Raw genomic sequence first — 16606 nt, 5'->3', positions numbered from 1 at the left:
GGTGACCACCTCCACAAAGCGCCAGGCTGGGCAGCACGCTGTGCTTCAGAAAGACACCGAGCTCAGGGCCAGGCAGGCAGGCAGTACTTCGGGGCATCTCCGTGCAGGAAATCAGAGCTAGCAGTGTTTCAAGGCTTCTTTAGCCTTTAAGAAATCCATGAATCAATACGTAAAAGAGGGAAGAAACTTTAAAGAAGTGTTTTTCTGAAATACATGGTGGGATTTATTGAAGCACAGGTACACAGATGAAGACTAAGCCTTTTCTTCCCATGCATCATGTCAAGAATGTAGAACTACTGCCTAGCTCAGAAACTGCAGTTTTATGTTATCAGCTGTAATTAGATAGAGAAGTACTATGTTAAGAACAATAAGCAACCAAAGTTGTTCTGCTTGAAAAAAGTTCTGTGGATCTCAATGCACTACAGGACCTGAGCGGAAACTCCAGCTCAGGCAGGACAAGACTTTAAAATGCGCTTAATTCTCTGAGTTCAGCTGAAGCTGGGCACTTGTTAACTTCCGCCTTGCATTTCTTCTGAATCATTTGTTAAAAAGCAGCTTTTTTTTTTTACCCTTGAAAATGGCAAGTAATCTTTTAATCTTTATTATCCAAAGTTACCAGTTCCATCATGAATATGCATCCATAGATTTCAGCACTTTTAAATGCATTGTTGATTATTTGAATCTATGCTATTTGCTATGCACAGTGACCTCAGCTCAGCCATTCAAACCCTTAAGGCTTTTCTGTCAAACAGAACTTCCAAGCAAAGCTCCACTAAAAAATCTGATTTAATACCGCCTTGTAACAACCTGCAGCGGGCACATGGGGGCTCTCACCACATCAAGGGGTGGCTGAGGATAAGGAGGGCACAGATGGAAGCAGCTAACCTTTCAGCATGGGAGAAACAAACTGAGTAACATACACCTAAACTGACAAATTTGTTCCTTTGTTAAGCACTTTTGAGATTCCCAATGCTATGTGCGCTCAGCTTAGAAACATCAGGCTGAAAACACTGATTTCAGGTACATGGAAGAGAAGACAATTTTCAATTACAATTCATTGTAAAAGCTTCATCTACAAGATATGAGTATGAAAATGTTGTGCAAATACTAAATACCGTATTATTTCAGCATATGAACAAGAATGCCAGGCACAGAGGTATCTGACCTCACAGAGCTGAAGCTCGTGTGGCCCCTGGTGCATGTGTTGATTGCATGGCAGCAGTACACACAGAGCACTACACCCACAGCCACTGGCTGTACTCATCTTAGCAGTATAACCGTGTAATCCAAAGGCTTCTAACATGAGCTTTTCTGCATGCATTTGATCAGAACATGAAGCAATGGGTAGAACACATTTCAGGCTAAAGAAAAAGGAGAAGCAGCATTTAGGATTCATACATCTGCAGCACTTCTATTATAGTAGCTAAGACACTATGGCCTTTTCAACTGGTTTCTTAATGCTGATATGACAATGAAAGCCTGTGATGAAGGGAATCAGAAGAGCAGCATCCAGGCAGCACAGCATCCCAGGAGTGCACTGGCCATATCCACTGCTGTCTAGCACTGATGTAAATGAGGAGGGATGCACAGAGCTGGAAGATCCAAGGTATGGAACAAGCACTAGTTTTATTTCAAAGCATTTTCATTTCACTGCACCCCTTTGTCTCCTTCATCTGCCTACTGCTGTGGAGCAGCAAGGAGGCCTGCACGTGCCATTCTCCCTGAAATGGGACCACTCTCAGCTGCTGTGTGTGGGTGGGGAGGAGAGCAGCACCGGCAGCTTGCAACACAGGCCTCCGCACCAAGGATGAAGATGGAGGAGCCCAGGGCTGGTGCACTGTACCTGCTGCTCCCAGAGGGACTGCAGTTCAGCCTGGCACAGCCGAAAATCTGGCAAGTGCCACATACTGGGCACTTCTGAAGGGAGGTCCTGTTCTGCAGGGCTTCAGAGGAGATTTGATGGTTGGAAGCAAAGCTCATGATGCTGAAACACAGCTCTGCGGGTTTAGGGCCTGCTCAAAGAATTAAGTATCTGGTTCTGAAGCTCACATCAGTCAGCAATCTCTTCTCTGCCAGGGAGGATGGTGAGGCAGTCACAGTGAAAAAGTCCTAACCATTCCTGGGGCAGCTCTCTCCCTCTGCTCCTGCAAGTCAGAGCCACACATATCACATAGCTCAATCCATCCACCCAGCCTTCCACAAACATCTTTACACAGACTTCCCTGAATTCCCACTAGTACTGACTCTGTGGAGCTTGACACAGCAGATTTGGCAGATTTACATTCACAGACTGACACAGCTGCTCTGACAGACCTTTTCCCTCTCCTGTGAAAGTTTTCAGATAAGCAGTAAAAATATATTTGAAAAAAATACATTTTTTTCAAGATATTCTGACAGAGAGTCCCAGAGGGCCTTCCTGATATCTTTGGCACTTAGTGCATTCTCAGTAATGACGAGCAACATGTACTCACTAAGTTCCAGTGGACTTAGTTGAGATTTGCATTTGATAGAAGCACCTGAGACTTCAGGCAATGTAATACATTCATGTAAAATAAATAGTAAAAATATATTCTGGATCCAAAACACATGACTCACAGTCTATGTAGAAAAGTACCAAAGACTTTGTGATGCTCTGAGTATCATTTGCAGCAGTGGAAAAATAGTAAGGCTGAGCCCAGCAAGCACCCACACTGCTTTGCAGAGTCTGAAAAGTGACATATGAGCCAAATGTGAAAGTGTGTACCCTTACATAATGATACTCTGTATACAGAGATTTCCATTCTAGGGTTATAATTCAATGTTCATTTTGTTTTCTGTACCAGCATAAATAACTTTGCTTTAATTCTTTCATAAACTACCAGTGTAACATTCTCTTTCTCGTACCTTTGGACAGGTAGCAGTAATAAGGTTCCACCATTCTTTGAGTGATTTTGTTTGAAGACTTATATTATATATATATATACATTGTGTATGTGCGAGAGAGAGAGAAATACATGCACACACATGGACAGCTATTTAATTTTAGGAGCTTTTAAATGGTGATCTGTGTGTAGCTTCTTTGTTTCCCAAAGCCTTTAATAACATTTTAAAACCATCTTAGCTATTTATTTGATTTCTGTATAACAGGGTTCAGATTTTCACCCACATAAATTGTGAAGAAAGAAACAGTTTAGCTAATTTAACCAAATTTCAGGACTTATGAACAGCATTGAGATAGTCTGGTTTCTTGGAGAAGGAGACTTATGCTTATGAAATTAAATATCATCCAACTGGGCTCTACTTCGTTTCAATGATGGGAAAAGAACCAAAATTTGGGTGTCTGTCTTAATGAAGATGCCTCACTACGCAGCTCTCGGTCATCCCTGAAATTATGCTGTTTATCAGTTTTATCAAGCACGAACAGCAAAGCTCTCAATGTTTGAATGCAGCTCGAAATGAATGATTTTTACTTTTTTCCAGTAATCTCGACAGAGAGACATACATTCTTTCATCCTGCTGGGGGAGCTAACATTTGCCTTCATTATTTTCCAGTGGTGATTCCAAAAATACTCAGCACTGACCTTGTTCTGATTCCTCTGGAGTCACTAGCAGAACTTTTGCAAGCTCAGAAGGATAGTACTGATGTTGGTTGCTTTTTAAAAAGAGCTTATTGCCTTGGTATTGCAAAAGCATTTTCTGGAAGAGCTGGCAAACGTTATAAGAAAGCCCAACAACAGAACAAAACAGAATAACAACCAAGTATTTTTTGTGCTGAAGTAATGATTCATAAAAGGGTACAGGCATTCCCTAACCTTCTAAGGTTTTATCAGTTCTGCTCAGAACTGATCATCGCCAGTGATGAGCTTTTTAATATGCAAATAAGGGAGCTGGCTGCGTTGCAACTATGTCAGGTTTGCAGCCAGAAGGCAGAGGAGCTGAGCCTCAGCTCCGGATCTGGCAGAGGAGGACCAGAGGAGTTTGGCAGCCTCCCACAGGAAGCTGTGTCTCAAGTAGCTGTGCTCTTTCTTTGAGGGTAGCAGGTGAGACACACAAAAGCAAGCCGTCCTCACAGAAAACAATTGTAACACAAAGCACTTGGTTAGAAATGAGTTGGTGCCTAAAACTAGGGAGCTCAATCAAATAGTCTTTATCCGGAGGTTGGTTATTTTTTTTTCTGAATTCTTAACATACAACTCAAGAATTTAAGATATTTCTTGGCTGTTGCAGAAGCTAAGGAGTCAATCAAAGATTTACACATCCTTGCAGGACACCACTGGATGTGGCAAGTGATCCAGAACGGCCTTGTATCCAGAATGCCCAGAACAACGTCTGCTCTGGTGTCATTCCTGAATTCAGATGGATTCTTCCCAGCCTACACCTGAATTTCAATCTCAATACATCCTAAGAGTACTGTTTAACAGTACGGTATGCATTTTGAGAACACTTTCCTATATTAGGAAATATTTCACTTGAACACTTAGTATCACTGTATCACTGATGAATTCACTAGAATTCTTTACTGCTCCAAGAAACATCTGAAGGTGAATAACTCTAGGGAAGGGAACTGGGGAAACAGGTCAGATTAATGAAAATGTATAGACAAACTCGAAAAAGCATTAAAACAGAGCATACTAAACCCAGAGATACTGGAGACGTGAGGACCACCCCACTCTCAGCAAATTCTATTTCTTCACAGATACACACAAGATAACAGGAGAGCTACTTCTTTGAGGTTCCTTTCTTATTTAAAGTGAGAATATCCATGAGCTTGTACCATAATTACTCCAGCAGCTAATTATGATGCCATAGGCGGAACACTGTGACTCAAGGACCAGACTAAGCAGGAGGAACAAATGCAAAACAAACAATAACGTCTGTGCTTCCACGGTAGTACAGTGGAGTTAGAAATAAACAGAAATAAAAGAACTTGCATAAGAGAGAAAGCAGATGAGAGAAAACTCAAAAAATGAATGATGTTCGCAAATGATCTCTACAGACAAAGTGTTATTAAGATTAGGCTGTGTTCTTACAAGTGTTGTACAAACTTTGAAGAATGTAGCAAAAGGAGAAAAATTACAAATACCATTCTCCGTAACATAGGATCAGGGACAAACTTGTGGTCATATCTATACTGTGTCATGCTGTGCTGATGACAAGACAAAGAATAAAACTGGTACTTACATCCTGAGCTGCCATTCATTGGAACCAAAGTGAAGTTGGAGGCCCAGGGGTTACGGACAATATCCTGCCAATGAATGGTGTCTGCGAAGCAAAGAAATTTGTTCTGGCCAACATACACCCCTCCATTCAGTATTTCTGCACAAAAGAACAAGAGAACATAGTTGTAAGGCTTCAGGCATACGGCTAATTAAGTTTACTGCTTCTTTGTGCATCGGAGAGAGAGGGCACAGAATTCAAACACAAAGATTCACACTGTAACCTCACCTAACACTGAAAACAGGATGGCAAATAGCATACAGCATTTGCAAACAGGAACCATTTATTTATATGCAGAAGAAATCCAGAGAAGACAGGCACACAGCTGATAGGTTATTGACTGGGTTTCTGTGTTGTTCCAGTGTACTCAAATGTATAAGAGCACTGTTATTCATGGGTAAAATAAATCCTAAGACTTAACTGACTTAAAAAAACACAAGTAGTCACACTATGCTACATTTCATTAACACATATGGACACTTAAAACACAGAATAAGCTGATGTGCCCCCCTGAGGTAGGAACACTCTCATCCTGGTGTAAGTAAGGAGGGTTGAGTTGTCAGGATGTCTAGAGAAGCATCCTCTCTGAGCACACTGCCCTGCCATACAGTTCTACAGCCTGGCTGCACAGCTCTTTTGCACTGGCTTACATGATTATGTGTATCAGTGAATCACTATCAAACTTTGAAATTACTATAACTGCATTCTCATCAAACTTTTTGTCATAAAACCTATTTAAAAAATCAATACAGAGTCTGTGTTCTTGTATGAGTCTCAGCCATCTGTCCAAGGAGGTCACAGTGATACAGCAAGTCAGGACAACAGTCACAGGCAAATTCGGACTTCAACTCTTCTGGTTGCTTAGATGCTGCACTGGGGTCTCCTTTGGAGTAGTAACTATTTTTTTTTTTTAACCTTCTAAACTCTTGTTCTAATTGAGTGTTTATCTTCTTAGCCTGCCTCCTGTATTTCCAAAGCAAAGGAAAATCCTTGCATCTTTCATTCAAGTTAACAGGAGCAAGGCAGCTAAAGCCTCCTGCACCACTTAGTGTCAGAGATTGCAGCCGAACAATGAAAAGTTGAAGGCTGGTTACTAATGGCACCTTCCGATGACATTAAGTGGTGCTATGCAGCCAGGAGCGTCACAGCTCTTAGGCTGCCATTAAGAGGAAATCTCAAGTATTGTGGCAACGACTAGGTGTGCTGATAGTCCTCATCTCCCACAAAAGCCCTTAAAAGCTACAGTGGGAACACTAACATTGACAAACAATGAGGAGTTGCTGTATTTTTCTTTTAAAATTTCAGAGTGTTCAGGACACAGAACGCAGAGGAGGCAGCCACCAATAGAAGAAAGTATTAAATAAAGGATCATCTGAAAATACACGCTTCCACCATATTAATCAGTTCAGAGTATTGATATCTATTTCTCAGAAACCTCTGACTTAAAAGCTTGGCTTTTCATTGAAAAGGAGCTTAAAAACAGAACCAACAATAATAATAATTGTACACAGAAAAGAGTCCAGATTAGAGTTATAGTGATGATCTGCCTGTATGATATTCTTATGATCCCTGAAAAAACCCACAACCATCCAGCATCTGCTAGCAATTCTGCTCTGGGGAAAAAAGTGGGACTCAGAAGCACACTTGAAAACATGATTAGTGATGATTTCTCTGTGTCATCCCAGCTACACAGGATTAGCTAATCCACAATGGCCCAAATTTTGATTAAAAATAACATCTAACAAGCCATGAAAAATTGAGAAGTCTACCCTGCTAGCTTCTTAAACGCTTGCACATGACTCCAAATAGTGCCACTATCAGTCGGTGCCCCTGAACACCTGCCGCTGGCATAATTTCTGCTTTTTAGAGCATTTACTCATGACAATACCTATCAAATTTTCTCCTTTCTCCAAGAAACTTTGATGTATTCTTATATATCAGGTACCATCTCACTCTAACAATATTTCCAATAGTTTCAATTTGTGGAGAAATACATTTTTCAGTGTAAAAGTAACCAGAAACTGGCCCCTCTTTACTGAAAGCTTTTCTTGTGATTTACTAGGAACAAACATGGAAAATGCCCCAACTTCCCTCCCCACTGAATAATGGCTGTTGTACCTGCTGCCTGTCCTCTAAAAAGTGGTGAAATGTATTCGCCCCAAACCATATCATTTCTCACAGATGACACATGACCTGTCTACAGGTCTGCTCACACAGTGAGGCACTAAGAAACCTGAGTAACAGTAGCAAAGTTGGGCTCTTACAGCTGTTAAATGGCCATAAACTCCAAGTTCGGTACAATCCTTAATGTGCTTTTGCTCAGCTCTTCCTGTTCTGTTGCATCTAAACTCAGACCCCTTCTGCCTCCCCTTCCCCACTTGTTATTGTACAGCTCTTTATGCAGAGTTCTCGGCATGTGTAAATCAGCACAGATGTATTGGCTACACTGAATTAACAAACTCAGATGCATTCTGTGCTTCTCTGCCCTCTCTTAGCAAGAACAATGCCTGGAAAGACCTAATAAACCCTGGTACGTGTTAAGCAAATGAAGCACAAATGCAATCAATATACAAAAGAGTTACTGTATAATGAACTCATCACCATAAAGTCATCATCTCCTTTTAATTTACAGCACTGAAAGTGGGTGATAAAGTTAAACAATAAACAGGAGGAGCAAGGCGGGGATCTCTAGCTATGAGGATGAGTTGGCGAAGGAAAGCAGGCACAGGAGTGCTTTTTCCTCCTTCGTGCAGCACGAGGAGCCCTCCTGCTGGGCCCTGCCAAGGATGGGCAGCGGCCACAACAACGCATCCACCCGTGGGTTTTATTTCTCCTGCAAAGAACGAAGCCATGCGCTGCTGAAGACGCATTAACAAGCACTGCTTACAGCGTCATACGCTTTAAATATCATATAGAGGAGAGTATTTTAGCCTTGTAATGCAATTTCTGTGTGACACCAGAAAATGATTAATCTAAACCCAGCCCTGCTGCCTGGAACGGAGTTGCGTGGAACACTGACTGCGCTGGCTGCAAATGTCACCCGAGGACTCCCACACTGCTCCAGGGCACAGAGCTCCAAGAGTGGATTTGGAAGCACGAGCCCTGCCAGCTCCCAGAGGGGCAGGTGATCCTGCAAGCCTTCCTGCAAGCTGCCGAGAGCCATGCGTGAGTCTCACCATCTCTGTTTTGGCACCAGGGCTGCAGCTGGTGCTGCAAGCAAAGGAGCAGCTCCAAGGCCTTTTGCCAGTCGATTCTGAAGTGAATAAAAAATCTTACCATCTTCCTTATTAGAGCTACTTTTCTGGCTTAAAAGCAGTATAATGCTGTCACACAAGTTATATGAAAATAAAGCAGTGAGCGCACTCACCACTGACTTCTGTCATTATTTCGCTTATTGTGTGGAGAGCTGCCAAATGATTGTGGGGAACTTACATCTGCATATTATTAAAATTCTATTAAATGGTTATTTATCCGGGGACTGGAATCAGAAATGTATTATCCATTTTATCTGCTATTTTCTGGCTTCCATTAGCCAGGAGATGAAGCAGAACAATTACCATGTACTCTGGTAACCTACCTTACAAGGCTAACAACAGAGCAGCAACACATACAGGTCTCTAGCAGCCATGAATCACAAACCTCTTACACTTCCATAGAGTGCCATGCAGCATGGAGAGATACAGCACGTACAACTTATACTTGGTCTGCTAAGTTCAAAAAGGGGCTAAATTCAAAGCATTTGCACTAAGTTTGAGTGGGGTCAGTGAAAATGGGTTACCAGCTGCCAGAAGCTTCAGACGCAAAAGGACAGTAGCTCTGCACACATCATCTGGTTATACTGGAGATGGAAAGAACTTCTCTTTATCCATCTGCCATAAGGGCATTTTCTTCAGCTGCGCTTTCACTGTGTACAGTGAAATCCCCCATGGTCTGTTACCTAACTCCTAATGTGGATTCAATTGCCAAAACATGCTCACATTCTGCTGTGTACCCTTAAGTGCAAATAACTTGTGCGTTGATATGCAGTGGGGGCTGTTGGCAATTACTTCACAGTACAATCTAGTTCTAAAATTGTTATAAAATTGTTATAAAATTGCTACTTTTATTGTGGGTTACAAATTTAAAGCTCCTTTCTGGTCCCATGAAGCCAGTTGCCACGTTGAACTGGGAGGAGGCACAATGAGAGGGAAAAGAACTAGCTGTATGGTGGACAGAGAAACAGAAAGGGTTTAATTCAGATAACTGTTAGGAACATCCACTGCAACGGTCTCAAAAGCGAAACAGAAGACACCTTATACCTTCCACAGTGATCGTCTGCTAACAAAGCAGTTGTCTCTTACACTACACCACATGCCAGTGTTCTCTGCACATACATATCATACAGTGCACATGGATGATGCCTTATTTTCCAAGGTCAGCCTCCAATAGAGCCGAAGCATCTTTGCACACTGACAGCGCTGCAGCTTTGCCACTATCACCCAGATGATAGGGATTTGTTGTCAGATACCGTATCACCCTCAAAACGCTGTCAACACTTGAGATGCTGTTTGTGAAAATGGCTTTGGCCTGGAAATTTCATGCCAAACCAAGTCTTTTGATCTCTTAGCACAGTAGATTGCTCATGACCCACTGGGAAAGCACTTCAGGTCCATCGTTAATAAGCTATGTCTTAAGGGTAATGAGAACTGTGTGCTTTAGGAGACAATAGCTCATCCATCATCAATCAAGATTTGAAGTTTTTACACAGATGATTTAAGAAGAGTTGGACTGTGTAAAATTGAAATGTCACATTTGTATCGGGAGATAGAGGGAGCTTGATAATGAAAATGAGTTTTAACCTTCTCCATTTCAGCTCAATGACCATACTGAGAAGCTCATGGATGTGGAATCTGTGTACCAGCTAGAAGCCCCACACAGCCTTCGATCTCAATTACACAATTTCAAGTAAAGATTACTTGGGTCATTAGCTGGAAGTCAGTTTCAAGGCTTGATAGTAACAGCAAAATATTCTTTATTTCTATCACAAGTGCTCAATGTTATGTGCAGGCTGTGAGTCCATACATCCAATTGTTCAATAACTAAGAACACCGGATTGTAGCAACTGAGCATGAATCTTCAAAATCTGTTTCGCTCCTTAAATGAGAATGAGCAATTTTATTACTTTTCACTGAGTTATGATGGGCTACCTTTTCACCATTTCATTGCAATAGTGTGTGAGGATGGATTTGCATGGTCCTTGTGAGTCATTTAGCTACTTCATTAAAGGACAACAGGCTCTGGCCAAGTCTTTAGCAATCTCAACAAAGACAGTTTCAGTTTCATTAACAGCTTAAGTTATATTAAACAAACTCAAAGAGGACATGTGGACCTGCTCAGATTATTCCTGACTTTCTGCATGTCCTGAGTTCTTCTTCACACTACCTTATTAATTCTAAAGTATATCATTTAACATGATATTTAATTTACTTTGTAAAAAGAAAGAGTGCAGGAAATTTTTCCAGCCCCTTGGAGTAAACACACCAGATTTACAATACACATTCCACGCCTACCCCATTCACAGGAAACCACAAGCAGCACGTAACTCAGCATCAGGTTAAGGGGTCCCATTTTTTCCCTTGTGCTCCAAGCAGTTACTGACACCATAGGGCACATAAAACACATCCGCATGGCCCCAAGAGCTTCAATGTATGGAGAAAGACATCCAAAATGAAAGACAGTATTAACAGCTAAATGAAACAAGTAACAGAAAAACATCCCATCTATCTGAAAGGGAAGAAAACAGATATAAACTCAACATAAGATGTGCTTCTTTTCACAAGAAACGGTCCTGTTCTTCAATGTAATATACTTTACTAAACATACTTGGCTTGTGCTAAAGTAGAGAGTATGTCTCCATAATCCAGTTAGACTGAGTTGTACTAGTGACTGCTCAATTAAATGCATTTTGCAATGACCACTGCAGCTTCAGCCTACTTAGATCTCAATTCCTCCAAAATGTTTAAGCCCAGGTTTAAACTTAAATCATCTCCTTCCCCTCCATTCTGGTGGAGTTTTCCTGCTCCTGTAGTCATTACACCAACTTGATAATGGAGAATAAAAGGATGCACTGACTCCAACCAACACAACTTTCCTTAACCAGGTACTTGCCATCAGAAGTACAGTACCCCTGATTCTAGTTAACAGGGGGAAAGGCATAAAGCTGTATGATCAGCCTTAGGTCTGCCATTTCCTCTGCAGATGTTATCTGCAGAAGCAGCAGGAGCTGTTTACAGTGTTACCCACCTCATTTATTTGGTTCCATTCACATCACTAGCTTCTGAAAGCTGTTTGACCCTGTTGACTTTGCAGGTGAGGAGCTTTACTGGAATACACTGACTCTGTTACAGGGATATTAATTTTCAGGAGATTATAATTGCATCACTTTTTTTGTCCAGTCAAATTCTAGCCCTGGCGTTAGCAGCCAACTGTTTGATTTACTACTTTCTGAATCTAATTTTTGGGGAGGACAGGTAGATTAACAGGTATAAAACATAACACTGTGACAATTTGTATGGCTTCTTGTGGTGCCACCAAACTAGAAGTGAGGCATTGCAGACAATGAGATACATCCCTGCAGTGCACCCGTGCAGTACTGAAGGGTCACCACACAATGAGGGGCATGAGCAAGAGCAGAGGCCGGAGCGGATAACTCCTGGATGTCCCTTCCAACCTGAACTATTTTGTAATTCCATAATTATTAACCACCTTATTAACACTTATTATTAACACAGTTCTTACAGTTCTCCACAAGCACGATGACTGATGAAAACGCACATTCATGATGCAAAACACCCATCCAGAATAAACCATGTATTTAAAAGCATGTCAACCATACGTGTCAAGAAGTGCTACAGCTGTGGGCATTCAAAGATTCAAAAGGTTTAAAACCTGCTGATCCCAAATAACTCTCCCTTCCTCCCAGTCCTTATTCCTCAGCAGAAAGGCAGCAGAAGGGATGATACACAGAGCACTGGGTGCACCTCCAAGGCACAGAGCAGACTGGTGTCCCAGTGGCCTCGTCTAGAGGCTCTGACAGATATCTCAGTACTGGAATTTATTTCTGCTGTCTGATCAGCTTTAACAGTAAGCATCCTGTGCAACATAATCTACTGGAATGACCCAAAGCAGCTGCCCCAAGGCTTGCCTTTCAGTCTTTCATGACACAGACTCTGCTTGCTGTGTCATGCATCCTCCAAATCTCTCAGTGAAGACTGAACAGATCCCAGTACTGCTTCCTCTGCCCTGTGGAAATGCTACCTGCGCTCAGACGTTGTACATCTGCACCAGCTCCCTCATCTGTCACTCTGATCAGATGTTGCAACAGCACAGTGTCAACACACAGCCAGGCCACTCCTCCTGTCTCACCACATTGGTCTCACATTCATTTTTCCTCAGAGCTTGTGCTGCAATTGAAGCATTTCTCCAGATGGATGGTTTCTGCTCCTGATGGGCAGGATGTCTGCTTGTCAGCTCTACAGCAAGAATTACAAGAGGCTACCAGAAGGGCTTCCTAGAGCACGTGGCACTTCTCCAGTGGTTGGAGGATCACCCACAAACTCCACAGAGAACCATCAGTCAACGCTTCCTGGAGTTAAGATTGCAGACTGATCCTTCGACTGCTCTCCTCCACTGGTGACCAGTGGTTCACTAATTCTGAGCCACGGTGTATGATAGTGAGACCTAACCCTCACTGTCCCACTGCTCTCACTGGGACTCACCCCAGCCCCTTCCTCCCATTTCTCAAGGACAGGCAGCCAAGAAGCCAGGGAGTCTGAAGAAACAGGGGGCAGTGATGAGAGCCTCCTATTTCAGGACAAAATTGTAGCTGGTGCTTAGAGTATCATCTTTCATTTAATATCAACTGTGTGAACCAAATTTGAGGAACAGCACTCAGAACACTTGTTATTTTTCTTCCCTAAACTTTTTACAAAATTCTGTTCATAAAATGTTCATTTCATTTCTTCACCCAGGATAAGGATACATACCTTGACTGATTCACTTCTGTGCTGCCAAGACAGACAAGCATTTAAATGCCTCTCCTTGGCAGGACACTTCATATATAATATTTTGATCCAACCTGAAGTGTTTCATGTCTGCTAATGGCTCCTCTCAATTTATCTTTCCCATCTAAAGCGATATGTAACGTGAGACTACTGTGTCCCTGTTCTCCTGGAATCAGCTTGTTACGGGAGGCATCTTGCAAGTCAATGTTGCATGACAGTTTGTACACCATTTCTGGACCATTCCTGAGTGTTCCCTTCTTTCATGTGGGAAGCCAAGCAGCAGCATGAACAGAAACCTCATCAGGGCCAGGAGCACCTGAGCGCAGCAGGATTTCCCTGCAGCATCCCTGGAAGCTTCAACTCTGGAATTATTTGGCATTGTATTTTTTGATTCTTTTTGCACAGCCAGACAAATTCAAGAAGCCTGCTTTCAATCCCAAGCACATCTGGCACTCAGGCTGCACGCTTGGCAAACAGACTGATGGCCTTCTGTCTTGGAGTGTGAGTGCCTCAAGTACATCCTGATTGGCATCAGTGTGCAGAAATTCCTTCTCCCTTCAAAAAAAATAGTTAAGATCTGGATGTAGTGGTAATTTCCACCATTTTCTGAAAGGCTGAAAAAAATTACTGGCTCCACAGAGTCCTTCTCTTTCAAAAATGTCATAATGTGGCTTGGAACACTCCGAGAAGGGTTCCCAGAGCTGCATCCAGCTGCATCCTGCGCTTCAGTACAAGCATTTGCATACGGGCTGGTAATTGGCATGCAGTTAGTTGGATGCCAGATACAGCAATTGCATAACCCAACTCATCTTTTTTCTGGGCCTGAAAGAGGAGTCTCTGTCCACTGAGCTTAAAATTTCTATATGGGATCTGTTCAAGAATAGTCTCACATTACTAGGCCACATGGTCAACCTTTCCTGAGATAGGACGCCAACTCTTTGAAGATGAATTTTAATTGAGAGTTTGTCTGAGGTGGGAAGTGCCCATGCCTTTCCCTGGCTTTGCTGTGCTGAAGGTGTGCACATGACTAGGTGACAGCCCTCCTCCTGCACAGTGGCTGCTGAGCAGCTCCAGCACAGCTCCTGGGAGCAGAAGGCTGGGGCTGCTTTTGCCCTTTCACCATTGCAGCTGGGGACAGCCAAAAGAGGGTCTGCAAACTGAGGAACAGGAATGTTAATTAGAATTATCAGGAAGGCCTTCTTTAAGTTAACGAGTTTGATAAGGCCTCAAGTATCTCAACTTGCTTAGTTTTTTTTTTTTCCTTTTTTCTTCTGTAATTGCTAAGAGGTCACTGTCAGTCCTGCTTCTTGCTTTTGCACGCATGCTACATTCAGGCCACTTGGGTCAGTGGGTGCTAGAGCAACAGTGACAAGGCAGTAAGTACAAGGCACAGCTTGGGGCTGGTCTACTCATTTTTTTTTTTTTTTTAGGACCACCACCTCTCTCCTCAAGTGTTCTCTAGTTCTTCTGCTTGCTCTTCAATAAGAGGTGCTCCTCACCTCCCACCAGCCCTCATTTCATGAAGGCCCTATTCTACCCACCTGGCTTCTTAAAAGCTGCAATGAAAACATCCTCTTCTTTCTTTCTTTCTTTCCAGCAATACTGTCACCAACATGGCTGCAAACATTTCCAACACACCTCTTTCTTTCCCCAGCAGATGAACTGCCTTGAACCCAATCTGCTCTCTGTTACGATGCAGTAGACCAAGAGTGACACCTTGGCCTGGAGTGGCATGGAATTGAGACTCAAGTGAGATGTGTGCCCCATTCACAGAGGATGTCTCTGCTCCCAGTGGTGGCTCATCACATGGTGGACAGATTTTGCCCTGTACCCATGCAACCTCGGCAGTAACAAGGGTAGCTTTCATTGTCATACTTGATAACAGAACACTCTTCCCAGAAAAATGATGGGTTTGCCTCCAGCATTTCACCACTCTGCCGTTAAACTAGCCCAAACGTTTTCTATCTGCAGGCAGCAAAATTGCAGCTTGTCCTTGTCTGCATTCTAGCTAAACTGCATTTGGCACTGATTAACGACATCTATTTCAATGAGATCATTTTTAATAACGTAGACAACAGGAGGGAAGTGTAAGCACCCAGACCCACCAATCCTGTTGTTACAGCTGCTATCCTTAGTATTAAGAAAAAGTCTTGATTTTTTTTTTTTTTGCCCAAGAGCTTCCCAGCACACAAACAGATGATGCGCTGCGAGCAGAGTAGCTGAGGGCAGAACAAAGCAGCTGCTTTCCCAGTGTCAGGGCTGGGCTCCATAGAATTCAAGCTTGACTCTTTGCATTCCTCAGTGCCCATGCTCAGTTTTGTGGCTTTTCTTACCATTGCCTTTTAAGGTAATTGTGTCATCATCAACACAATTTATAAGCAAATAAATTAGCAGAAGAGATATCTTGAATGATTATTTCTGAGTGCTGTGGCCCAGAACTGCACAAGTGTTTGCAAAGGGACAAGGATGTTGATCTAATGAAATACTGGGGATGGGGAAAATATATTCTTCTGAGTTTTATAACTCCTCCTTTGGCTTTAGTAGCTTTTTCCCCCCCACTTGAGCTTCAAAACTTCTTGCTCAAATTGCATACAAAGTCAGCGTAAGGCTGCAGAAGTGACATACCTAGCTGTTCCTGGGCTTCAAAGGCTACAAAACATCTGTTGGTTGGCAAGAGCAATTAATTAGTGAAACTGAAAAGATGGTTCCTTTTCACAAAGGCTTGGATGAAGCAGAGGAGGGGGAGACTACTCCAGGAAAGTCAAGCCTCATGAAGGCCTGTAAGCTGTGTGCCTCTGGGCAAATTCCCAAGGCTGAAATCTCAATGAATTTAATGGTTCTTAATTCCACAGGATTTCTAATTACAGCTCAGAGAAGGTAATGAGATGTGATGTAAATGTTTAAATGAAAATAACTAAAATAAAAAGCCTGTCAAAGTTGCCAGCCAGCCCCTCAGACCCACAGCAGGAACTGCCTTGCTGAGCAGCCTAGGGTGGCCAGGCAGAGCCCCACAGCATGCCCGCTACAGACATGCCTCCCAAACCACCTCCCTCATTAGGCTCCTAACAAAGGCCTTTTCCTTCAGTACACCTTTAAGTCTAAGGAATTTTGGTGGCTACAACAAACTGCATCCTGGAGCGAGCCTGTCTTCATAGGAAAAAAGTCCATCTTCCCATTCCAAATCTTTCTGGTCACACTCCACCAGGTGAGGAAGACAGTGGAAACTCAACTGTCATGTGCAGACAAGAGAGGAGTCAGGTAAAAGCCATCACTGATATAAGATCTGCTATTTACCCACGGCACTCACTAGTGAGGATTCTCACTCCTACACGTGAGGGGCCTTCTGGCGATTTGGGGAATCCAAGCAC

The 16606-nt window shown here is 42.7% G+C and overlaps 1 protein-coding gene across 5 annotated transcripts in view; it reads right to left on the bottom strand.

Moving 5' to 3' along the window:
- The window catches only part of ERBB4 (erb-b2 receptor tyrosine kinase 4), a 538439-nt gene that overhangs the window by 184868 nt on the left and 336965 nt on the right, over window positions 1-16606 (bottom strand). For all 5 annotated transcript variants that reach the window (XM_021398689.1, XM_021398691.1, XM_021398690.1 and 2 more), the window contains one exon: window positions 5161-5295. In XM_021398689.1, the coding sequence (XP_021254364.1) occupies window positions 5161-5295 (135 nt within the window). The remainder of the gene's footprint in view (window positions 1-5160; window positions 5296-16606) is intronic.

This window comes from Numida meleagris, chromosome 5, assembly GCF_002078875.1.
Source record: "Numida meleagris isolate 19003 breed g44 Domestic line chromosome 5, NumMel1.0, whole genome shotgun sequence".
Taxonomy (NCBI): Eukaryota; Metazoa; Chordata; class Aves; order Galliformes; family Numididae; genus Numida; species Numida meleagris.
The sequence above is the reverse complement of the archived record's forward strand: the minus strand, read 5'-3'. Positions and strand labels throughout refer to the sequence as shown.